This window comes from Styela clava, chromosome 8 (genome assembly GCF_964204865.1).
Source record: "Styela clava chromosome 8, kaStyClav1.hap1.2, whole genome shotgun sequence".
Taxonomy (NCBI): domain Eukaryota; kingdom Metazoa; phylum Chordata; class Ascidiacea; order Stolidobranchia; family Styelidae; genus Styela; species Styela clava.
In genome coordinates this window covers 7,013,482-7,039,506 of record NC_135257.1, presented here as the reverse complement: position 1 = coordinate 7,039,506, position 26,025 = coordinate 7,013,482, and the positions used below count along the sequence as shown (strand labels likewise).

Below are 26,025 nucleotides of genomic sequence, written 5' to 3'. Positions count from 1 at the left end.
TGGAGTTAATATTTTCTGGATTTCATGACCGATATGGACCTGATCGAAGGGCATTTTCTATCTACTAGCTGGATGGATTATAAAGAATTTGTTATCAAAGGTTATTATTTTATCCAATAGGTAAGAATGGTAAAGGAGAATGTGACACTTCATTTTGATAGCAGAAATGTCCGAATGATAGATATTTGGAAAATAAAACAAAATTATACAAAACCATGATGAATGTTGCTCATTGTGTACTTTACTATTGTGTTCAGCATTCAGTGCAATTTATCTACTGACCACGCATTTACCGCTAGAATCTCGTTCGCAAATCGAGAGTTTTGTGCCGGTTTCACATGACCGATAATGAAAACAAGGCGATTCAGCGATATACCGCAAAGTGGAAGCAGTTTGATAAGGCAGCCGTGCAAACAACATTCTCCGAGATGAATAATAACAGTGAGAGACCAAATTTGTAGACGTCGTGTTGACAGAAAGACATTTCCTGATACGGCAAAGTGCTTCTAATGAAACAAGTTACGGATAAGAGGAGTCATAAAATAGCACAGGCTCGTTATTGAGACGCGTATAAAGTTGATTTACCAATCTCCTTTGAACCCTTTTTCGCGGACGATTTGAGTTTTTTGTAACGCGCTTTTTTGTATCTCAATAAATACTTATCTCGCCTGGCAGATGGCTCCGATCCTACACCACTAGATTGTATTGAAATATCGAGAAGCACTGTAAGTTTGAAATTATTAACTCTTGACATGTCAACGTAGTTTACATGGCGGCAGGTGGTGGATAGCGGACCTATCGTACCAACACTACCACAGCGAAGCAGCAGGTGCTAAGCGCAAAGAGAGAATAGTATGGCAAAAACTTGCTATGTTTTGAGGGAAATATTTTGACGATTTTATCAGTGGCTGCTAGAATAATTTTACAGCTGTTCATTCTTTGTTTGCTGGGCTGTTAGATATTACTTATTTCCAGAGATGTATAGTAATAGCTGATGAAATTTTTAAATTCATCACCACTACTACGAAAACATAACGCCAAATTTCCACGTTTGCCTTCTTTCGCAATTAAGAAGATTCCCATCCATTCACACACTATATATTGTGACATACAGGGCAAAGGCTGAACTTTCCGGATGGAGAGGGTTAAACGGGGTATACAACCAGGGAAATTGCGACATAAACAGAAGATAAAGGCAAGCATTTCGACAATACTTGTTCAAGTGATTCCCGCCACTCTCTTAATATATTTTACGTTTGTTTGTATTCCTATCTCGCCGTTCTTTGTTTGCTAAGCACGAGGTTCCTCGTTGTATACACGTGTGAATAATGTTTTACACGAGGAGGGCAAAAATTTCGACTCTTTAGCACCACCCGTGTTAAAAAAGGTAGAACAAAGAGGTGCAACTGGTGTGTCGCAGTTTCTCCTTCATTTGAGTTCAGTAGAACTTAAATGAAAAAACGAATTTATTAACTTGGGTTTCAGATCACCCTGACGCATTATTATTTCGAAACTGGTTTACTAGGCTCGGCGTCGAATGAAGGTGCGGACATTTGAACGTGTAATTTTTCGGTGAATATGCTTTAAAATTGAAAACTATTTCCGAGGATTGTGTGCGTACGTCTATTCAATCAAGTATAATGGGTAGGGCACATTAATAAAGTATAAATAGTCACGATATTATATAAACATTTATGCCAGCTTACAAAATTCCCCCGTTTGTCTAGGCCAGGAAATTCTATCAAAGGGAAGAAAAATGGATGCCGATGTTTTGTATCAAATTTCATAGGATCTGAATCACTATCTGTATCCTATAACCAACAATGGGTGATATTTAAATTCAATTCATGATCAATACGAACTTTTTTCAGTGACGTTAATGTTGCACTCCATTCCCTTCGTTTAACCAGTCTCTCGAGAATATAAATATGCTCAACTGTCGTATTAACTACGATTTGATTTTCATTTAGTCATCATAGATAGCTTTTGATATTCTTTATATTTTTACCATCTTACCATTTTAAATAAGGGTATAAAGATCCCAGTAGAATTTGCGATAGTCAAGCCAACTTGATAAAGTATAATCCAATTATATTACCTCGACTGCATTCTCATATGTAGATAGCGAAACCCCATTCTCTTTATTTACGTTCGTTTCATTATGCGGACAATTCCCTTCGGGCCAAACAAGTGCCTTAAATTTGATCGGAAAACGAAAACAAAGAAAAACAGCCCGATAGAACATTTGATGATAAGCCACGATTAGATATAATGTAAATCGCACATCCACATTTTCTTTGTTGTAGAGAAATCAAAGCCATCACAAAAATTAACACATCTTAGAAAATTAATTTGTATATAAGCGGCTACTACTTACATAAAATGAATTTGATGATCTATTCTTATAAATAAAACTCAATGTATGGTACTTTATTCTTTAAATTTTCTACAAATAAAATTACTTTATGCTGTAATGACCGCTGATTAGAACAAAAACCATAATGTCTTCGGAGACGTACAATGCCAGCCCCGTTTTCAAAATAAAAATATTATTGGAAAAGTGCCCAGAAAAATAAATATATTTAATACTCTCATCTTACTTTCAAATCACACTTGGTTACATGAAAGTAATTCGCGTGCGTACTGGGAGCGCCTTACCAACGGTGGACTGTTGGCGGTCATGCACAATTCTAAAGAAAGGCCTTTTCTGAGGGTAAACGGTCGCCGTGTCAACGGCGCGGTGCTTCACATAGCCCTAACAATACGTTAAGTATTGGCAACTAGGAAAATAGTTCTTTGCTTCGTTAGAAAACAATGGGTTGTTAAATTTATCCAAATTTCCGTTACTTTGGGTTTTTCAGTATAAAAAATACAACAATATTTTGGACGTGAGGCCATACCTTATTTATTGACTTTTCAGTTTTGGGGTTGGTATTTTCTTTGGTTTAGTTTATTGTTAATCATTACTGATATCGAGTCACGTTCGAGTGGTTTCTAGAAATATAGCAACTCAGCGATAGACTAGTATATTTAGTTAGAGGCACGCGGTTTAGATACACATCAATGTAAGTATTAGTCATTGTGACAAGTCGATAGGCAATTCTGCGACGTTATTTGCCACAATTAGCGCCAAAATTTGATTGAAGTGACTGAACAACACCTTGGAAAGCTTGGTGCTAACCTGAGATAATTAATATGCAATATGCTAAACAAGGAAATATCCGTGTTGCGCTTTTTTGAGTGTTAGGTAATTCTTGAATCAATACACAACGCGTGTGGTTATAATTGATTTACAACTGGTCTAATTTATGCCATCTAGACGGAAAAAGCATTAAAGAATAATCAGGAATACTCACACCGGAAATTCGGCATTTACCACAAGGGACTTGGTTTATATATTATACAGGTGTGCAAGACCTTCGTCAGGATCTCTTACATGTTTCAGGAGCGGCGATCCGATTTGATACAAAGCCAATTATTTGCTTTCTACGAAAATAAAACACCCTTCCATTGACCGCTTCCTGGAAACGCATCTCAGCAACGGCTTCCAAATTAGCCATCTGATGTTTTCGGCTTGCCACTTATTACTATTTACAGCAATTCATGGGCCGAAAGGGATCTCAATCTTGCCCACGCCACACAATTATATGTTGGCTTTGTTAGCAAAGCATTCTGCATTATCAAGTTTTGAACACCGTAATAGTGAATGGTTGAGAATGAAAATTTGAGATTTTATTTCGTAGGACAGGTTTCAAAATATTCAAGTATAACCCTCGAAATATAAGGAACTAGTAATTTTACAGAATCTATTTTAGGCCAAATCTACTTTACAACAAAAATGTAAAGTAAAAGTGAACTCTTTTTATCCTGAATTGCGATTGAATTGAAACTCCACCATTGTGAGATTTGTTGCTTCCACGGACATTGATTATAAATATAACTAGCCTACTTATAAACCGAAGGATGATAGAATTAGTTTTATATTAACATCAAGGATAATTTTTTAAATACGCATGCTATTATTTATCTGCGAATGACAAAAATATCCATAACAACTCAAGCGCTGTCGTGATATTATGTCAGACTGTGAAAATACAAATATGTGAATCGAATAGTAAATGATATAAATAGACAAAGTTTATTTGCCTATTTTAAATACGGGGCAGTGCCAAAGATCAAATTGAAAACTCCAGAAACACCATTTTCAGCTGCTCTTCTCCACGAGCCATTATAGTAGTCTACAAATTGTCTGCAATGCATACTTGTGGCCACTCGTGTTATTTATTCCGTTTTTGAAGTGTATACTCGACCGACTTCGAAGAGATCGAGGTGTGACGTAACGATTGCGGACCTTCGAGTGGGCGCGATAAGCACCTATGACAATTTATACGGGTCATATAGTGTGTAGTTAAATGTTAAATCAAGCGAACTGTGTACATGATGCTATACGATACGCTATGCGTACAAGAGTACAGCTGAAAATTTACATTATATTATCCTTGGATTTCTGAACAAAATAAATCACAATGATAATTCTAGCGTTTGAAGTAAATCTTCAACTGAACAGTAGTCACGTCGAATAGTTGAATATATTATTTTGGAATTATATTTTTATATATCTCGTGCATCATCTAGCGGAGAGTGTGGAAAGCCTGTACATGTCAATTCTCCTTAGAATCTAATCAGGGTTATTGCCATCGGCAAATTACGTTATGCTGTTCAGGTTACGTTATTTCAGATATTAATATCATTAACACCTTGAGGCTAGTAATTGAGTGCGTCATAAAATTTACGTGTGACGTTCAATTACATTAATTTGAAACTTTGTTTTGGTCTAAAAATAAAATCCTATTTTTAAAATATTGTATAAATTTAGAATATATCAAATAATTAAAATCTCAACGTCAGAATGATATTCGCATAATGGACGCCATTTGATGAGTTCACGTCCCACGTTCCGAAAATATCCAATTTTAACTTTTCGTGCTACAATATTGCTTTCGGTAAACCGGACGTGTCTTCTTGTAACTTACCGATGTGGCCAATATTATTTGGAATTTCCCGTAATTTGTGCAAATACGGCATTGTTTATAATATAGTGAATGGTAAGATAGCGAATGTTTGATTTCCTGCGTTATTATAGTGAGAGAATTTTGGCTACATTTCTCCATATTTTCTCTGCGTTATACGAAATTCTAATGCTTCAGTCTATACTCAAAGTTTCGTTCATGTTCTGTTAAGAGCCTTTAAAATGTAATACAAAGTGTCATCACAGATATAAAATAAAGTAGTTTATTATTTGTTACCAGTCATTATTACATGTAATAAAATCTTCTATTCAATAGTACGATGTTACATATGAACCAACAAATCCTTTTGGAGAACGATTAAAATTTTTGACAGGAGGTTTGGGAGGTAATGGGTCGGTCTTCAACTTCCATGGTTGGGGACTGACCAAAAGAGCATCGTTACTTGGGTGAATATTCAAAAATGAAACATGGTCCGGTAAGGGGGGATGTAATGGGAGAACACCGTCGGCAACATCATCAGAGACATTTTCAACAGATTCCTCCTTAGTTTTTGTACTTTTTTCTTTTTCCACTTCTTCTGCTGATTCGTGTTCATGTGTTACATTTAAAGTTGTCATATCTTCTTCAGCAAATGCTTTCGTCTCAATAAGAAAAGGAAGATTCGGTCTTTTGTCACCAGGTTCGCTAACCAAAGCAAATTTTTCTGATCTCTCGAAGCGTTGCTAAAGTAAAAGCGAGATTAAATTATTGATTCGGACTTTTTCAAGCTGCATATAGTCTGATGATGTGTAGGTGAGTGAGTACAGGACAACCCCTGTTTTTTAATTATCTAAACTATGTTTAGTTAAAGCTTTTAAGAGTCAGAATATATTTAAGCTTACACATTAAAACATTCTGCGTGTTTCAAATTGCAATTATATATCTATTTTCCACTATGGTAAATGATTTATGTAAAACTATGTATTGAAAAGTTCATTTGATATTTTCTTTTCTTTTTCTTTGCTTGTTCAACTAAATTACAAATAATTATAGACCAGATAAAAATAACAATTGCTATAATGGAGTAAAAGCCCCTCACCTGGAACATTTTTGCCGTTTTGGCCTGTTTTGAGCTTACTATAGCATTTGCTAGATCATTGGCTCGCTGTCTTTGAACTTCTCTTGCTTGTTGGACGTGAGTATTCCAAGCGACATCTTGACTTTTAGGTAAAACTTGGGGCACAACTGAACATTTTTCTTCCTCATTTTTTTCCTTCAAATAATCTTTCATCCAATCCTTCCATTCACCTATTCAGAGCAAATCAAGATTTCAATAACATTTTGGGAATAGCTATGTAGATCTGAGTCACAGTGGGCTGAAGCACCAAATAACGGTAGAAAAAATTAGTAGTAAGTATTGGATGATTAGCATTTAGTTGAAGTAGAACATCTCTCAATTAAACGAAACTGGAATTCTAAAGCTTTGTTGTCGCCAAAGCATAGTTTACATCCTATTCCTCATATATATTAGAATACAATTTAACACTTGCTTCCTACAAGATTCCTAATAAGTGGAAATAACTTCTGAATTACGTTGCTTTACTCACACCCACAAATTGGCTCAACTTACTGAATTCGTCTTTTCCTTCTGGCGGGGATGGAATATGATGTTTAGGACCTTGGGGCTTTCCTGACCACCCATGGAAACAATATCCTCCACCTATCGAGTGAGAAATCAAAATACGTTAATTTTTATTTGAAATGGTGATCGTGAGTCATATTAATCTAAGATTTCAACGGAATTAAGACTAACATAAAAATAAACATCTGAAACTCAAATTGCCCCGCAATGAAAGTGTATCAATGAGAAGGATTTCTTTGGCGATTTTGAATAAACAACAAAGAAATCAAAACGATACGAACGCCGTAATCGAATATTTTTTATTAAATCTTATATTGTGAATAAAGTAAGAGAATAAGATGAAATACTGTCACAGTCGTCACGAACACAGATATTTGAATCAACATAATAAGAGTGAATATATATATGAAGAAACTCCAATCGCAACATTGGCGAAAATTTGTCCGGTAACAGACAATAGTAAAAGTATTGCACTAGTAAGATCTATCTATGGAGTCTCCATACGGTTGCAAATTTATTTGTTTAACAAAGATTAATGGCGTCATGTCAACGGGCTGAATTATCCAAAATGTTTTGATACGTTTTAATCACACTTCACACAATCTGTTTCTATGCATAACATAACGTGTGATACTTAACTTTGTAGCAATTCAAGTTCGTCGAAATTTGATTTTTAGTATTGATTGAAGTATAAATCATTGCTTACCGGGTTGAAGACGATAATCAGAATCTTGAGCTTTGGTACCTGATTTACAGTTCATCTCAATACCGTTCAATTCAGAACCCCTTGCAGAACAATTTCTGATTTATAAAACCTTGTATGCGTTCTCTCTGTTACAGCTTTAATGCGAATGAAAGCACTCACCGCATGTGCGTCACGGCAGGTACTGACTATTGCACTTTCATAACATGAAAAACTCTTATTATCGCATTTTGATCGCATGTCTTGACAGTTCTGAGGAATAAAAGCAGCTGTAATAAATATAGATTACATCGACACAAGGTCATTTACACCAGGAACGTTACCGAGGCGACAATGTGTTGATTTGGGAATGGTGACGTGATTGTGATTTCGTAGTTTGTAACTAACACAAAATAGCCAATGTCTGGACTGATACCAAAATTGCAATTTTCGTCCTACGTAGTGTAAACATCGAAGAATATGAGTCATTCAAACAAACATTTTGGCTGTGAATGTATATGCATATCAGTAATTCGGTCAGCGACGGTCATCTTACTTTTTTCTTTTTTCCGTTCAGTATCTGGACAGTTGAAATGGCGTTGCGACTTTGAATTTTTTTTAAAATCACATTCAATGAAAACTTTATGCAGTTATCCATATATCATCTACATGTACCAACTATACAAATATCATCTTTATCTACATTTGTTTTTCAAGCATTTTGATTTTGTTTGTATGTGGTTTGATATCTAGGTTTTAGTAACTTATTTGATTTCACAGTGACGCCACAATAATATTTCAGCCAATCGCAAAGACGATCTTTTTACGCCGATGTATTTTCAAGCAGAGTTGTAAACATTTACTCCTTTTTGTCTTCATTTGTGCCATTTCAGTTAGTTTTATAAATGTTATGATTATTTGAAAATCCATCTGAAAGTTTATTTGCAGTATTAGTGTTATATATTAGATCAGGGGTGACGAACCCATTTGCTTTCGCGGACCATTTTATCAGTCACCGCTGAGTAAGCGGGTCGCACAACTTTTTAGTCATAAATAGACTATTGATCAACATAAAAAAAAACGAACAACTGCATCAATACAGCTGCAGTTATTTGATAATATATCGCAGTATAAAATAGAATAAATATAGAACATTCAATTCATGTTTTGCATAGTGAGATTTTTTGGCACTAAACGGCCGATATATATATCGGCTATATATAACAGTTAAAAAACCTAAAAATGTTCGTAAAAGTTGTTTTATTTATTGTTGGTCGTGATTATTTTTAATGGATAATACACTTATGTGGTTTATTGTTTTTATAATTAAATTACACATGAGGGGGCACCAAAGTCTTCAGTGCTTAGGGCAGGGATGACGGACCTTTTTCAATGAATGGGTCAAAAATCATATTTTTATCGCGCAACAGAAGAAAGTGGGTCACAGATATTTAATCAATGTTTGTATCTATAAGAAACTTCTGAAACAAATCATAATACAACGGTTCTGTTAATGTTGGTGTAGTTTAGTGCAGTGATTCCCAAAGTGGGCGATATCGCCCCCCAGTGGGCGAAAACGATACAGAGGTGGGCGAAAAATTCGAAGGGGGCGATAGGGGGGCGATTTCGCGAAACCTGTTTTACGTTCGGCGCACTTAATTCTGTACTCTGTGTGCATTCGCAGGCTTGAATCATGTGGGCGATTATCACACGCCAAAGGATTTCTGAACTCGTCTTCGCAGTACGGTACGGTAGTTTGCGTAACCCAGTGGTCAGCAAAATACGGCCGGAGGAAAATAATCTGGCCCGGGACGATTCACTGAATGGACCTTTCCCCGATCTTTGACCGCGGAAAATTCTTCCCATACTTTATCATTTTAAAATTGTCGGTGCTTATTTTAAAAGAGTGGTTTCACGAGTTGTTGCCTGTAAAATGGGGTATTTGTTTCAAACTATCTTTCTAATACACACCATTCAACAATCTGTTTTTTAAAAGTACCGATAAAGAATTTTAGCCTAGTCTATCACAGCTATTTCTACACTAATTTTTGATTGCTGTATTTAAACTGAAATTCATAGAGAAACAAAGTAATCATTGACTTATTTGATCTATATTTAAATTTCCGAATAACAACTAAAAATTAACGAATATAATTCAAAAACGCGAAAATGAGGTAATGTTCACGACCACGCCTGAAAATCTGTCTGAGTGAGCGTGTCTGAGCGCCTGCGAAAGGGGGCATTGTTACGTTTTTTGCATCTTGCTGATTGGCCAATGTCACGAAGTAAACAAGGAAGTCTATGCCCGGGAAAACATCCAAACGGCGGTTTTGACGATAATTTTTTTTTATTTATAATCTACGCTCGAGGAGTAAATAACATTTTTTTACGTAACAGAATTTATCGTGAGAAACGTTTGGACTAAATTTTATTATATCCTAAAAATTCTATTGAACAGCTACTCGTTTAACGAGCCTACAATTTAATTATGATTAGACAAATGGAAACACTAAGAAAAGTTGATGCTGAGGGCAGGGGTTCAATAGCGCAGTCAATATTCGAATATATTGCAAAGCAATAAAGAAATAAAATTCATATTCTATGCGAGAGATTCATCACTGCTTAATTTTTGTAAGAATGTATCTTCTTAAAGAAAATCTTTATCAAAATTTCACAAATCATGCGAAAATATTCACTTCGATGTTTGGAAGTACATATTTGTGCGAACAGTTATTTTCAAAAATGAACATTACAAAGAACAAGCAAAGAACTGGGATTAGTGATGCCCATTTAGAAAATGTTTCAATCTTGGCGTCGTAAAGCTATCCAGCGTGATGCAGCAAAAAGACAGTGTCACAATAAATGTCACTGTAATATTTTTTTAATAAGACGACTGAGTTGAGTTCACGAATTGTCGCAGTTTTCGCGCGCTGTTCCGGTTTTAACTTTCAAAAAATATATGCGACCCGCAAAAGCCTAGCAACCCTGAATTTTGTCCTGCGAGCGACATAAAATTTGCCGACAACCTGGGCCGTAGCCGATAGTCGGTCACGGCTTCCTCCACATCCGAGTCCATGAATCCAAAAACAAATGGCTGGTTAATTATGGAATGGTGATCGGACTGGAGGCCGTGGTAGGATGAGGAATCGGGGATGAATTTCACCGAAGTACATTGGTGCAGGTCATCAGGCTGTACGAATGAATGAGATGTACGAAAATCAATATTATAAGTTTGGGAAAATCAACTTTGTTTTCATTATTTTAATGTGAAATGAGGTGAATTTAGGAAGTGAAATGCTATAAGGCAAGAGTACACGGCGGTTTTTGAGGAGGTGGAACTCTGGATCGAAACAACGAAATCGACTTTCCACCAGTAAACGGGGTAATTTTAGATATATATAATAAAAAAAAAACTCGCTGAAGAACACCAAGCCCATCTATCCTCATTAAAAAACACTATAAACTATTATTTGTCTTCTTATTTGGTCTGCAATATGTTTCTGACTTTACATGTTTTTGTATTGCCGGGGGGCGATGATGTTGTATAAACTACTTTAGGGGGGCGATGGCCAAAAAAGTTTGGGAACCACTGGTTTAGTGCTTTACTTTACAGCACTTTATCAGGAACTTTTTATGGCACTCGATTAAGAGTACGAAAACACACATATGAATTACGTTTAGGATGATGCGGCAAATTATTTTACGGTTCGAAAGAGTTTGAAGGGAATTAATTCCACTCTGATATTGCTATATTTTTATATCAGCTTTAACCATATAAAAACACTTTTACACTGCCCCATTGTTATTCCAGATTTCTAGGTTTTTATTTCAAGTCTGAAAGATTTTGTATTCTCAACGGCATTGTAGGCGAGAAACTAATAAAGTGCAAAGTGGCATCTAGTTTTCGTACAACCCCTAAAACAGTCTGCAGATGCACTTCTGAAGAGACAAGACGTTGCGAGAAATGAACATCAATTGGATTGTTATGTCATAAACTATGTCAGAGCCAATAGCTGAATAACAATGATGCAGACATTCGTCCAAGATTAGGGGTTTTGAATATTATCATACCGGAAATTAACAGTTTGAATATGAGCGATCGCAGCCCTGACTGTACCCTGACTGGTACATTATAATAGTTTAGGTATTGTTAGATTAATTTAAGGCCGATTTTTAATATTTTTTATCACTGATATGTTAGATTTTTTTCTTATTTTATTCGTGCCTTGGCGGGTCACGAATAAAACGCGGTGGGTCACTTTGTGACCCGCGGGTCAGTGGTTCGCCATCCCTGGCTTAGGGCACCAAAGGGGCCTAATCCACCCCTCATATGAAGAATGTAAATGGTACCAGGGCACGTGTTTTCAAAACTGATAAACATATGGATTATTCTCTTCCACCCAACAATGATTCACCGAAGAAGCATTTTCTGAGGGCAAGTTACCAGACAGGAATTCATCACTGTTGCTTAGAACCAAAGCAATTATTCCCGACCCTCCTGTTGACCAAGGGTGGGTTCTTGATGGTGGTGTTTTGCGGGTTAAATTAATGAATCTACTTCCAGCTCCCAAATCGGTTCTTGAGTTAGCAAACTGCTGGTGTAAGAAAAATAGGTGTCAAAATAATTTATGCACGTGTGCCAAAAACAACCTAAATTGCACAGAATTTTGTTTTTGTATCGACTGCAAAAACCACAGTATACTTATAGAGGAAAAGTCGATTTTCGAGAATGAGGATTTTGAAAGCAATTCAGAGGAAAGTGAATTAGATATTGAAGTTGGTTTAATAAATATTATTTATTAGTTTTTTCTCAGACATCTGTTAGTGTTGAAAGTCCTGTTTCTATAAATAATATTGCATTTGTTTCGAATACACAACCACATAAACTGAAAAAAGACTGATTGTAATATTTCTGTTCACTATGTTATGTATATAGCCTACTGTATATTCACTTAATTTTTTTGACTTTTTCGTGTATATTTCTCAGTGAGAAATAATCGATGTTAATCTGTGACATCATTGCTTAAAAATGAATGCGTTTGCTAGCTTTTATATAATAAATGCAACTTTTTATGCTGTTCTTTGTTGTAAACTGCTTGTCTGAGAAAGTCTGATTTTGGTCAGACGAAACGTTACAGAAACACTTTTGTGTTAGTGTGCAGCATGACTCTTGATCTGCATAGTTTATGCTGTGTTGTTGTAAACCAGGGGTCGGCAAACTGCGGTCCGCGAACTATTTTTTTGCGGCTCTCGAACGATCCGACTTTTGATGCCTAAAACAAAGTTGATGTTAAATTATTATTATTGCCCCAAGTGCTGTTGTACGGTACTTGGTTTGTAGTACGTAACGTCAGTTCTATGTCATTTTCTAGCCGAACGTCCCATTGTGAGTATAAGTTAAGTTTATGATGAGTTGTAAAATGTCTGGAAAACGGAGGGGAGTTTGCGATAAAGATTGAACATTCCGAAGTGCTTGTACGGAAAAATATTTTTCAATCTTACGCTTTTCACTCTTTTCAATGCCTGTTTGCTTGATACGCCAAGTCAGATTTAATTGTAAATGTCATTACGAAACGTGTCATCACAAATACGAAATTCGTCCCCGAGACCCCGGCTGCGCCACAGGCCACAGGTCATCTGTGCGCCAATGCAAAACGTGTAATAGGCACGTTCGGAAGCACATATTGCTGTAAGTAGCTTTATATAAATATAGTCCGGCAGATAAAGGGACCTTTTTGGCCCAAGTTTGATTTCAGACATAGCCTAAAGTTTTTTTTATTTGTGATTATTCATCTTGGGATCATTGCCAATCATTTCTACATGGGTGTGGAGTTTGCAGCCTTGAGCAATTTTCTTTACGGCTCGATATTTGTATTAGTGTTTTTCGTCAAACCTGTGCATCATAATGACGCACAACCTGAACCATAACCTGTTACAATACTACGTTCAGGTTGTGCGCAATCTTGGTGCACAAACTACGCAAGCACCAAATTTACTAGGAAAAAAAAATCTATAACTTTTAGGTATTTGTTGAGATATTTGTATTAGTGTTTTTCGTCAAACCTGTGCATCATAATGACGCACAACCTGAACCATAACCTACGACAAACTCCGTAAGCACCAAACAGAAATACTGTTGAAACGTACGCGTAAAATAAAGAGTACTATTTCAAAATACCCTCTATTGTTGCAATTAACGATACAAGCCTGCTAATGCCGTCGCCAGTGGTTCAAGTGGATATACACCCGGTGGAGAACAGTCAATTATTTGTTAGCGAGAATTGTTATGCAGCGGGATGATCACGACGGGCAGTGAAAGATAATGATATCACGAGAACAAGAAAAACAAGAAACATGAGAAAATTGCTACATTTTATAGTATTTCCCTGGGAAAGAATGTAGTTCATTCTTATGTTCCATGCCAATGCTTTTCAAACTACCAAAGACTCTCAACACTTTTGCTTCTTCTCTTCTATAAAAATACATTGTTATTATATATTCGCATTTCCATCTGTTTGTTCTTGCTCCCAGATAACCGATCAGCGGCCTCCAAAGAGGACGGGGCCCCCTTTTAAGAAACCCTGTCATAAACTAAAAGAGGCGACCGTGCTTCTCTTGCCTGTTGTCATGCTGTCCCTGGAATTCAGCTACAACAAAAAATTCACGAAAACGGATTTTTAAATTTTATGATTTTATTAATATTCTCAACAATGAATGATATACGGGTGGTAAAATGCCAAGTAATTCCAACAACATGATCATGTTTTGCAATTTACAGCCAATATTATGTGTATATGTAACTTTGTTTGACAGAGCCCCAAGAGCTCTAACTACAAATATCAAAAATGTGAGGCCAAAAGAGTCACACTACAACATTGTCAAATGTGCTGTATTTACGATAGATAACAGGTTTACCAAAAAGAATTACATGAAAAATGGTAAAATAAAGATCAATTCAGCAATATCTACTTAGTGATATGCATCTGTTGATGATTTTATGTGTTTGTTTTGGAAGTTTAATAACAGAATTAATTGTGGTTGTTGGGGATGTTTAAAAATAGGTTGCATGAAAAAAAAGTTTTCACAAAATGTCAAGGTTTGATAGTAGTAGAGAAGTAGAAAAAATACTTCCATGTTTTTTTTTTTCATTTGATAACCACGTCACAGAACTTCTCCGATAAGTATACGCAGCAATTGCGAGAGGCAGAAATGGCAAGATGGGATTTCATCGCATTGCAAACCAATATTAGCAATTCTTATATATATTCGCGCATCCCCATATGAACAGCGTGGAAAAGATTATACCTATCTACACACTTTAAGAACTATGTCAGATGAGCGTCATATTATCGAATATCAGTAAAGGAATAGTGCAATGGGAAAAGACATATAAGGCGGAACTTTCAGTAGTATGCAATTAAATAATCTTATTGTAGAAGATATATTTAAAAACATTTCGTCACGCCAACTGCAGTCCGAAACTTTTTGTCTATGGCTGAGCTTAGATGCCAATTGGCACTCATGTAAACTGGACTGTAAGAGGCACGCGATGGAGCAGATACTAGGAGTATCCATCCCCCAGCTGTCATTTGAGTGGGCACTGCTGTTTTTATTGCAGATGTTACTGATCTTTTTGTATTAAAGATTAACTGGCATCACCGATTTAGGGATGTTGAAAACCAACACGCAATATTCCAAAACTTGCTTTCAACACGCGGTTTGAATGAATGAAAAAGCTGAAACTAGTATTCTTTAGAACAGCATGCAATTCTATAGAATGAAATCATACACAAAAGCTCGTCAGAAACCTATAGCTCAATAATCAAGTGGAATTTGATGCATGTGCGCAAAAATGTGCGCGTTACTACGTACAACCGAAGCACGCAGGAAAATGTGTGTGATGTACTAGCATTCAAAATGTTTGACTAAACTATGTTGGCATAACAGGTGCACATCTCGGTTTCGCATACGCATACCTTCTATCTCCACAAGGATATATTAATTTTGCCAAAGTCAATGCAGCACTGAAAGGTTCCGGTTCTTCCAAAAGAAAACACGTTACACATCGTTAGATACCAGAGGATGGTTGGCCTTGTTCGGAGTGAAAGACGAGGTCAAATATTCCAATCCAATTCAACTAATAAAATATTTCCAAGTTCCTAAGCTTAAACTAGGAAAACGAAATGCGCGCGGCAACGCAAATGCAGTTTGAAGAGCGCAATAGAAAGTGGCTAGTTGTTGTCGATGGATCTTGGCTTGTATTAGTGAAATAAACTACCATTTATTTTACTAAAATTGAATTTCTGACATTGTAAGGAGATTCAATGTTACTATGTATGCAAAACTAAACCATGTAGTTATGAAATAATTGTTTTTAACAAAGAGGCGCTCCTGAAGTATTCGTACCAAGATGACGCACAACCTAAACATTGTATGTTTACCATGTTAGGGTTCAGGATGTGCGTCATCTTGGTACGAATACTTTAAATCCAATTAAATCCATTAAAAATTGCTCAACATTATATACTCCACACCCACCTGGGTATCATTATATATGTCATCTACATAATATCTAAACAATAAAATAAACTTTATGTCCCAAAAGAATGTTAAGGCCAGACTCTGCCGGACTAATAGCACTGCGCGAGCCACGAAGAATAAATTTCGTACTCGCTTGCCGACGTACTGCGGGGCAACAAAGTTGGCATTTGATTTTGACGGCTTGGCCATAACACAGAAGTAACATCGTCATTCACATTGATCGCATTGCTTGATAGTATATTAAAAAATGCCACATGCACGTCCAATTTAACACAGTAACAGAAGGTGCAAGTGCCCCATGATTAGGCTTACCATACGTCCCGCTTTAGGCGGGACAGTCCCGCTTTTTTAGCGACTTGTCCCGCCGTCCCGACAAGTCAGACAAAAGTCCCGCTTTTGCGTTCAGCCATCTAGCGCAATACACGAACATATTGTTGCTGGTGTGGCGCAACGCTAGCGTACTCACTGTGGGTGCATGCGTTATTTTGTTTGTTTCGTTGTTTCCCGCTAACATTTTTAGCGAACGTATCACATGTAAAATCAATTCTAATTGGTCCTGTTCGGATGTTCACGCGAATGTAACATTGAACAACGTTTTTTTTTAAGATGTTATCTACAGAGAAGCATGCTTGGGCGAATAAGTTAATTCTCAATGCTTGAAAACGACAGACTATTTCATTATTCTTTATTCCTTTTGCTGTACATAAGAAAATCTAAATTCGGATCATTTGTATCGCTAGCGTCTATTCTTTTCTATTTTTCGAACTAAACCCGATATTTAGACAGATAATATGCGCATGAACTCTCGATGACAATATATATGGTCAATGGAGACAGCCGGGATGGCTTAAATGTAGGCCTATGTAGTAAAATCGGAAACTGTAACAGGAGGCGTCCCGCTTTGAAGTCAAAAAAATATGGTAACCCTACCCATGATCCAACTTTTAATATGGCGATTGTTTGCAAGCGGAAAATAATGCGGCCCGCGCGCTACCGGAGATGCTTATACTTGGCTCGCGAGTAGGCCTACATGAAGTTTGCCGACCCCTGTTGTAAATTATTGTTACTGATTTTCCGGGGAATAATGTCTCATAAAAATTAATGAATTCTATGTAGTAGTATATATTTACGATTCTAGTCGTGTCTTTGTAAACCTATGGGCATTAATTTTCGGTGAATCCCCCTATAACCATTTTTACATCAGGATTTTTTAAGCATGTCTTATAGAAAATGTGCAACTTTTGTTAGTGGGAATAAGCTGTAATGCGTTCGCAGTTCAGCATGTTGATTTTCATACAAAACTAAAGAATGGTTCCCAGATGTGCGCTACGAAACTCATTTTCGAGGCGTTCACCAGGGCCTCACGGCCTAAATAGTACTAAAAATGATCCATATATTCATTTCGTGTCCAAAACGATCTGTTACGGTAATTCCACTCTTGGGAAATGGTTGACCTTTGACCGTACTGAATGGTAATTTTCAAGAGTTTAGAAGTTTTCATGTTCACGTTCAGATATTAAAACAAAGCGGGAGCATCAAAATTTTTGTAATTCGCGAGGTAAAAGTAAGGAAAGGGGTTGACGGTTCTGTTATTTTATTATTAATATTTCATTCAAATATTTCCGTCCTATAATTGATAAAAGTACGGGCGAACCTAAAAGTTCCAACGCAATCACTTTTATTGAAGATAATTTAGTCTACAATACAATTTTATTTCGATCTTTCGTCTACAACACAAATAAAAAGAACACACATAGATCATATAATTTGGAATTATTTACATACAATATTATAGTCAATCTACTCCTACTGCAATAGGGGTAGCCTAATAGGCCTACTGCAACAATGGCTGGCAGTCATAAATGAAGACATTCACTAATTTCATCTTGATATTGTAATTTTCAGAATTTTACCAAATGCAATACATTACGATATTATGTCTGCAAATGGTTCTAATGATGTTTTGAATTTTGAAGCTTATTTGTGTGAAAATTCACAATCTGATGATAAGGAGACAAAGAGAAATTTAAAAGATGAATTTATGGAAGTAGAAGCCACTTGGAAAAAAGAAAAAATGAATTGGTTGGGACTTAATGTTTTATATACCGCACTTCACAATGCACTCGAGAATGTACAATTGCAAGAATCTGGTAGTAACAAATTTGATGAAATTGTCGAGAAAGTAACTCAGGCAGAAGTCAATTATTGTAGCCAAAAATGTTCCACATCTCAAGAGAAACCATTAAATCCGGATCTAAAAAAGGAATTGATTTCTCTAGTAGAGACAGATGTCAAATCAACATGTGAAAGACTGCTAGGTTACCATGATTCTATAAATTCAATTGAAAATTCATCATCTAAAATACAAAATGCCAGAACAATTAAACTTGGGGAAATAATTCGTCAAGACAAGAAAAAATTACAAATGCGTAGGCAAGAGATTGCAGATTCCCAACGAACTGAAAAGCAACTATATAACTCATGTGCTAAAGAAATATTGGAATCTGCGGAATATCTTATGAAAGTTATTGAAAAATATAGATTAATATTACAACCTAAAAGAGATGATGAACACTTTTCTAATTTACTTTCACGCTGTGAAGCTCTGTCTTTAAAAATTTCTTCAATGACTGTAAAATTACAAAAATCTGTTTATACTCGAGATAGCATTATTGCATTGCAATCAGTTAGGTCAGAATTATTGAAACGTAAAAGAAATAATCATCAAGAGATTGTTGCCATTGAGCAGCAACTCACTGAGTTTAGAAACCTTGGGGACTCATTTAATGTTATTGTGAATGAATACAATCAATTACAAGAAGATATTGAACGACGTACATGGGCCTTGAATAAATTACATTAGATTAATTGGTTTTGGTTTTATAACAAATGAAAGTTTCATATTTTTGATTTTTTAATTGATAAGCAACAAATTAAATGGTAAATCGTTTTTTTTTTTTGGTGCATAATTTGATGGAAAAGTTTTTTTAATTTTTTTCTGTTTTTAGATTTATGGTAATTTGATCCTAAGTACTTTCAGGTGGCAACTATGGATACTGATGAAAAAAGTCCAGGATTCACGATTTCATGCGAAAATCCTGTTTTTGCATCCAAAATGCATGAAATTTTTTCTGGAATTGATTCTTCAGCCTCTAACATGATATCTTCAGATAGTGCGATTGAATCTGATGATAGTGAACAAGATGACAATGATTGCAGGATTAAAAAAGTCAGCAACAATAAATCTAAAGCTCTGATAAAGCCTCCCAAGCCTGACTTCTTAGTCAATCCATCTCGTTATACAAAATACAGCTTGAGGGATACAGAGCTGAGTGACAATAAAAGCAATACACAAATTGCTTTCCAATTTTTACGTGAACTAAGTAATAAAGAAGATTCTACATCACTGGAAAATGAATGCTCTGTTACATCGAAACAGCACGTTTTTAAAATGCCAGAGCATGCAGCTGGTGTGCCGAATGAAAATAAGAGGAAAACAGACTCGAAACCGAATATAAATAGTGATGAAATTCTGTGCGATAAAGTTGAACTTGATCATTTAGAAGAAAATATCTCAGCTGCCGAATTTGCTAGTGAAATAGCAGCAAAATTAGATGATTCAATTTCAAGACTCAACCCTGTTGACAATGATGATGCCTCTTCATCTTCAAGTGGAAAACATCAATTTAAATCTATTAATAAAAAAAACAGAAGACATTTGCGTAATAAGAGTCATGATGACAGTTGAATTCTATTTATATTCAAAATTATCATAAATAACAACACTGAGAGTCTGAAAGGTTGAATTGGTATTTTGTAATGTATGGTTCTTATTCCATATCTATAACATGGAATTTGTTCCTTTGATAAATTTAGATAGCAAATATTTCAAAATGTAAGATTTGAATTAATGTTCAAAATAATGAATTATTTCTTGCTTTATTATATGAATTATCTCTTACATTTATGTTCTGATGTTCGAAGTACATCGTGTAGGCTATCTCTGATAAATTAATATCTGATTATTCAATTCGTGAGAAATAATTAGTAACAACAAAGCGTAAAAATTATCAAATCTGGTATAAATAATTTTTTTTTGTTAACATTTTTTTTCTTGCAAATCACTGTTTTTCAGCACCAAAATACCTAAAAATTGGTAAGTATGCTAACAATATGACAGACAAAACCCTTAGATATGAGAAAGTGGAATTTCTTGGAGAAGGTCAATTTGCAACAGTATACAAGGCTAAAGATACTGAAAATGACAATAGAATTGTTGCTGTGAAGAAAATCAAGCTGGGAAATAGAATTGAAGCAAAAGATGGGATTAATAGAACTGCCCTGAGAGAGATAAAGTTATTGCAAGAACTACATCATGAAAATATCATTGGGGTAAATTATTTGTATTACTATGATAATGTATACATTTTAATGCAAAAATTTTACATGTCTTTGTGATAATTTCACAGTGAGCAGTGACCGCATATGTCTTACTTCAAGAAAATACCAGTATCTGTATGTGATACTACGTGGTATTTTTTTATTGTGATTTGCCTATCAAAATATTGAGGATATGTTTTTATAAGTTCTTACTGCATAATTTTTGCATCCAATATATACCAAAATATCTTGGAGTGTATGACTTATTTACCAATGGTTCCCAACCTTTTCCGACAAATTCCTCCCTCACTATGTATAAAAACTGTTGTTTCCGTTATTTGTTCAATCATTAATGAATCCTTAGTTAATACTATTCACAACTTTCACTCTGACTTTGCACAATATGAATAGTTTATAATATATCCATAAATACAAATTGAAATAATTACTTATTTGTGAATCCACTTCAAATGCAAAGTGATATTCCCCATCCCCAACCCATAAGAACATAAGAAAATTACTACCGGTTGGGGACTTACATCATATATGTATAAGTATTTACAACCTTTATTCATATTTGCCTATTTTTCTGAGTGTTTTATTTGTGTAATATTGATTTCTAGCTTTTGGATGTATTTGGACAAAAGTCGAACATCAGTCTAGTGTTCGATTTCATGGAGACTGATTTGGAAGTAATAATTAAGGACACAAGTATTGTACTGACCCAGAGTCACATTAAAGCTTACACAATAATGACATTAAAAGGCCTGGAATATCTGCATTCACAATGGATTTTGCACAGGGTAGGTGTGTTTACTGTTGTATCTTGATTTGCATTATTCAAGAATCTATTCATTATCCCATTCTCTTCACACCTCAATAGGATTTGAAGCCCAACAATTTATTGATTGATGCAGAAGGAATTTTGAAAATTGGTGATTTTGGTTTGGCTAAATCATTTGGAAGTCCAAGCAGAGAATATACACATCAAGTTGTTACGAGGTAGGAATTAAAACCGCCTTAATTCTAGTGTTATACATCATGTTAATGCTCTGTCATTGTTGAGAAAAAGGGATGGATTGTAGTATGAATTTGAGCATCTATGAGATTTAAATATGACTCTTCAGTAAGCAACATGGTAATCAGTCCCTGTGCACAACTTGATGTAAAGTAGGCGAACATTAGTTCGTTAGTTACGTCCATATTGGACGTAAAATTAGGTACACATACTCCTGGAGCACCGGTTAACTGGATGCACTTTTTAATATTATTTTGTGGGAGTTTTCATTTTAAATTAAATTTGTATATTACAAAAAATTTTAGCACAAGAATTCCATTTGTTTACGAAAATTAACTTGTCAAGCTTCAAGTCATTTATCTTGACTGAATTCAGAGATCAGTCTTGACAAAAATGATTGTTGACCTACATTATTGCAAGTTAAATGCGTTTCTGTGAACTGAATACAGATTCATTTGGCAGTGAGGAGTGAAACTTCAATGGACACTTCCATTTTATTTAAAACCCACAAAAACTTTATAGACCAGCGTTTCCCAAACTATGGGTCGCGACCCACTGGTGGGTCGCAAAAGAAATCTCAGTGGGCCGTGAAAAGATGTAGAAAGCTTTGGTTAATTTTACTGGGTATTAGGATCGGTGGCGACTCGAATACATAAATCTTCAAAAAAACAAAAGAAATTGAATTGAATTTAAATTCTAATCTGTGAAAGTTTCCTTTTTACGATCTTCTCAAAGGAACAAAAATTTGCTACACAAAGAATGATCATGTGGCTTTTTACGCATAGCAGTTTTGTACACTGTACAGCACTTCTTACCGTGTTTCCACAAAATTTAGACAGGATTTAGATTTATTTCTTTTGAAGAATAACACTATGGTCTTTTGTGTTCATTTATCAAAAATAAAACTATAGATTTTTTACTAAACATTATATAAAAACCGACATCCATTGTTTTTATTTGGATTTTCTTTACAAATATCAAGTTACAAATATCATAATTGTGATATCACACAATCTTGAATAGTGGTGCGATCTTCACCTTACCTCAGGTCAATGAACCTTTCCTCTCCCACACATTTTAAATTTATTTTAAGAGTAGGGTTTAATTAAAATCATTTTGAAAATTCAAATTATTATCTTATTTTCAGGCCTGGTCTTCATTTCGAGGAAACACGGTAGTTTTGCGATGATTAGCCATTGCTGTGTTCTGTGTTATGTCATAAAAAAACAAAAGAAAATTAAAATAAAGTTAAGTGGGTCGCCATAAGCTTTGGTAATAAATAGTGGGTCCCAACTCTAAAAAGTTTGGGAACCACTGTTATAGACTATTATAAACAAATACTTGAAAAGTGTATGTATACCAATTATTAATAAACCATTTTTTTGCTACCTGAAGATGGTACAGATGTCCAGAGCTACTTTTTGGGGCTCGTTTGTATGGTGTTGGTGTTGATATGTGGGCTGTTGGATGCATCCTAGCAGAACTTTTACTTAGAGTTCCGTTTCTACCTGGAGATTCTGATCTAGACCAACTAAGTAAAATATTTGAGACACTTGGAACACCAAAAGAAGTTGAGTGGCCAGTGAGTTTGGCTTTAACATTTCGAATTATTTTGTATTTCTGCTACTGGAATGTACAGCTATTTTGCTCAATAAAAAACCACAAGGTTGCAGAATGTAGAGGGTCACTCATAAACAAATAATTACCAGTCAATATGGTTAAGAATGGGTAATGGGCACTTCTGAAGTATGTGTATCAATATGGAGGTAACTAATTTTGTTCGGCTACTTTACATCAAGTTATGTAAGAGGACTGAAACCTATGAGCAGGGGGTATATTCACTTGGTTATCACAGACAGTCCCCGAACTCGTAATAGAACTAAAATAAGGGAAATCGGAATAAAATTATGCCCAAACCCTAACTTGGTACACACACTACAGGAGTACTGGGAAATGCGGTTGGAAATTTGTCTACACTATGAGGGTATCACAGGTTATAATTTTGAAGCATATGGTATTACATTGTTTACATTGTTTTTGGGCAATAAATCTTATAAAAATTGTGATCAAAAAGATATTAATGTTGGAAGTTTAGTCACTTTATTTTTCCTTTTCTTTAAAACTTCACTATAATATGTTCAGGGAATGACAGCATTGCCAGACTATGTCAGTTTCAAAGAGTTTCCTGGTTTTCCATTGAAAGAATGTTTCACTGCGGCTTCTGATGAATTACTTCAAGTAATATCTGGTTTGCTGAGATATAATCCTGGAACAAGATCAACTGCTAAACAGGTACGGTACATTTACTCTTGAACATTTTTTTGCACCTGCTTAACTCTGAGACTTTATAGTTACAGGCCTTGGGGTAGAATAGGATAGAATTTACATAGTTATCCAATGGGAGAGGAAAGTTGATAAAATAACTATTGCTTCATTATAAGTTATAACTCTGTGGGTACCTCAGCTAAGAGATCTCTGGTCATAGGCCATGTAAGCTAAGGTCACCTACAGCATGTGCTCTTAACTGATTAGCCTATTCAGACCTAATATAATTTCAGTCATTCCAATTAGTAATCTTAGTAAATAACTGTCACTGAATATATGCTTGTTCAGAGCCTCTTCATGGTAACATATACAAAAATTAAAATATCCATCTTGTTTATTTTTAGACATTGCAGATGTCATACTTTAGTTCTCCACCACATCCCACTCCTGGTCATAGACTTCCATTACCATCCTCTTGTCAAGTTCAAGCACAGTTGAATAGTAAGGCTGGAACAAAGCGGAAAAGAGATGAGAAAATGGATGCTGGCATTGGTACGAATAAATTACATTTTGATCTTCAGTATAAACTATTGGAATCATTTTTCTTCATTGCTTGGATTTTTCGTAAGGCATATTATAGAGTATTGCTGCCTATTGTTTGGTGTTTAAGTTAATGAATTGCACCATAGTGAAATTCATATCTAAGCAGTTTAAAGGTAATAAATACTTGAGTGTTTTTGAAGATTCGGATATTATATGTACATTTTAATGTACACTACATATACTAGTTTAATACCACAGAGTCACAGACAATTGAAATTTTTTGTAAGAAGCCTTGCGGCAGTTAGCACTTAATTGACCGTATGGTGGTCCTATGAATTACAATCAATTTTAGCCATTTAACATGTTGCAGTAATAGATATAGAAAAACATTTTGAGCAATCCTTGGTAGGTAGATGACATATTTCTTTCCTAGTTAAATTTATCATTTTTAGACATTTATAAAGTACAATCTAATAAATTGGAGGAAACAAAGAGGGTTAAAGCAGGTGAGCATTAGTATTTGTCAGGAGATGTTTATAGTCAGCATTGTAGCAGTGAGTTTGCCTAAGATGGGATTTCTCTATTTGTGAAAGCAAATGTATCAGTTGCTCATGTAACACTTGTCAGTGAAGACTGTATATATACTGTATAGCAAGGTTTCCCAAAGTGGGGTCTGTGATGACTGCACAGGGGGTAGGCATTCGGTAATGATATGAAAAGAGTCTTACCGGTCTTCAATGAATGACTTTAATCAAAATCCATTGCGTCCTTCGGTTGAGCGTTTGGACGAATATCTATTTTTGTCAGAAAAGGTAATTAAAATTTATTGCCTTTTGCAATGACCTGCATGTGTGAGGCAGCATTTTCAGCTCTTACCAATATGATGACAAAATACAAGTCCACCCTTGGTTTTGCACGGAAATTTATACGAAGTAGAATGGGGGGCTGGAAACTAAGATTCACAAATAGGAGTCAGCGACCCAAAAAGTTTGGGAAACTCTGCAGTATAGTATATCCCTTTTTGTTACCTATCTGTTCAACTTGGTACAAGTGCTAAAACATTTTACTTTTCAAAATAAAAGACATTTCTGATTTTGAACTTTATTTTTTTCTACAGGTGTACTAGCAAAAAGATTGGTTTTTTGAATCTTCAATTTAACATCAGCATTGTGGCTGATATGATATGATGTTTGAAGACCAACAAAAATGTTTCTAAATCGAGGAGTCTTGAGAGAGCAATAGATTGCATTAAAAGTGTTTTAATATATCACTGTGGATAAGCTACTTCAAAATGGAAGCAGAAAAGTTCATGATCTATTTTTTTCTGTTGCTACTGCTGATGAGTGAAATTTGCATTTTGAAAGAATACACATCTAGGCCTGATATATTGTTGATCAACTATTTTCTGTCTTATTATTTTATATGCGTCTCATTTGTGATTTTGAATTCATTTCTGTGACGTTTTGACTCGACCGTTCTAAGATCTCTATATAATATCGTTTATATGCAAATCAAGAGTCCTGCTGCACACTAACACAAATATATTTCTGTAACGTTTCGTCTGACCAAAATCAGACTTCCTCAGACAAGCAGTTTACAACAGTTGAGCAGTTTTGATTGTTGTAAACTGCTTGTCTGAGGAAGTCTGATTTTGGTCAGACGAAACGTTACAGAAATATATTTGTGTTAGTGTGCAGCAGGACTCTTGGATTGCATATTATTTTTTTTTTATTCCTGCTACAGCATCCTTGCATTACATGCATACGGATCCACTAGCGCAAAGGCATAGAGAAAGGATTGGGAGTTAGTCTCGCGCAACCTCTACTGATCGTTATAATATCGTTTAGATGCTTTTTTTTCCAGTATTGGAATAATAATACAAGGTATACAATTTTTCTGGAAGCAAGGCCTAGCAGATGAACGTCGCCCGCCTGATTCTATTCAT

The 26,025-nt window shown here is 35.3% G+C and overlaps 4 protein-coding genes across 5 annotated transcripts; 3 read left to right on the top strand and 1 right to left on the bottom strand.

Moving 5' to 3' along the window:
• Nucleotides 1–5,271: 5,271 nt before the first annotated feature.
• LOC120346625 (uncharacterized) lies at nt 5,272–7,567 on the bottom strand. The gene is made up of 4 exons (XM_039416387.2): nt 7,358–7,567; nt 6,640–6,729; nt 6,109–6,317; nt 5,272–5,752 (listed from the first exon to the last, which is right to left on the bottom strand). The coding sequence occupies exons 1-4, from the start codon at nt 7,410–7,412 to the stop codon at nt 5,339–5,341; spliced, it is 768 nt and encodes a 255-aa protein (XP_039272321.2). The 5' UTR covers nt 7,413–7,567; the 3' UTR covers nt 5,272–5,338.
• A 10,243-nt stretch (nt 7,568–17,810) lies between these two features.
• LOC120346506 (HAUS augmin-like complex subunit 4) lies at nt 17,811–18,737 on the top strand. Its single transcript, XM_039416272.2, has one exon. The coding sequence runs from the start codon at nt 17,811–17,813 to the stop codon at nt 18,735–18,737; it is 927 nt and encodes a 308-aa protein (XP_039272206.2).
• An 89-nt stretch (nt 18,738–18,826) lies between these two features.
• On the top strand, nt 18,827–19,631 carry LOC120345846 (uncharacterized). Its single transcript, XM_039415416.2, has one exon. The coding sequence runs from the start codon at nt 18,924–18,926 to the stop codon at nt 19,620–19,622; it is 699 nt and encodes a 232-aa protein (XP_039271350.2). The 5' UTR covers nt 18,827–18,923; the 3' UTR covers nt 19,623–19,631.
• Nucleotides 19,632–19,897: 266 nt separating this feature from the next.
• LOC120345845 (cyclin-dependent kinase 7-like) lies at nt 19,898–25,481 on the top strand. Of its 2 annotated transcripts, XM_039415414.2 has the most exons (8): nt 19,898–20,266; nt 20,878–21,057; nt 21,138–21,256; nt 22,668–22,854; nt 23,415–23,564; nt 23,942–24,089; nt 24,533–24,586; nt 25,198–25,481. In XM_039415414.2, the coding sequence occupies exons 1-8, from the start codon at nt 20,048–20,050 to the stop codon at nt 25,224–25,226; spliced, it is 1,086 nt and encodes a 361-aa protein (XP_039271348.2). In that variant the 5' UTR covers nt 19,898–20,047; the 3' UTR covers nt 25,227–25,481. The 2 variants fall into 2 exon arrangements, with proteins under 2 accessions (XP_039271348.2, XP_077971403.1); XM_078115277.1 differs by lacking the exon at nt 24,533–24,586.
• The last annotated feature ends 544 nt before the right edge of the window (nt 25,482–26,025 follow it).

Excerpts from the sequence above, each read along its gene's own strand:
- LOC120346625 (XM_039416387.2), bottom strand. The coding sequence starts at position 7,412 with ATGAACTGTAAATCAGGTACCAAAGCTCAAGATTCTGATTATCGTCTT. Across the intron at positions 6,730-7,357 it reads TGATTATCGTCTTCAACCCG|GTGGAGGATATTGTTTCCAT; the intron begins GTAAGCAATGAT and ends CTCACTCGATAG. Across the intron at positions 6,318-6,639 it reads AGAAGGAAAAGACGAATTCA|GTGAATGGAAGGATTGGATG; the intron begins GTAAGTTGAGCC and ends TGCTCTGAATAG.
- LOC120346506 (XM_039416272.2), top strand. The coding sequence starts at position 17,811 with ATGTCTGCAAATGGTTCTAATGATGTTTTGAATTTTGAAGCTTATTTG.
- LOC120345846 (XM_039415416.2), top strand. The coding sequence starts at position 18,924 with ATGGATACTGATGAAAAAAGTCCAGGATTCACGATTTCATGCGAAAAT.
- LOC120345845 (XM_039415414.2), top strand. The coding sequence starts at position 20,048 with ATGACAGACAAAACCCTTAGATATGAGAAAGTGGAATTTCTTGGAGAA. Across the intron at positions 20,267-20,877 it reads ATCATGAAAATATCATTGGG|CTTTTGGATGTATTTGGACA; the intron begins GTAAATTATTTG and ends ATTGATTTCTAG. Across the intron at positions 21,058-21,137 it reads CACAATGGATTTTGCACAGG|GATTTGAAGCCCAACAATTT; the intron begins GTAGGTGTGTTT and ends ACACCTCAATAG.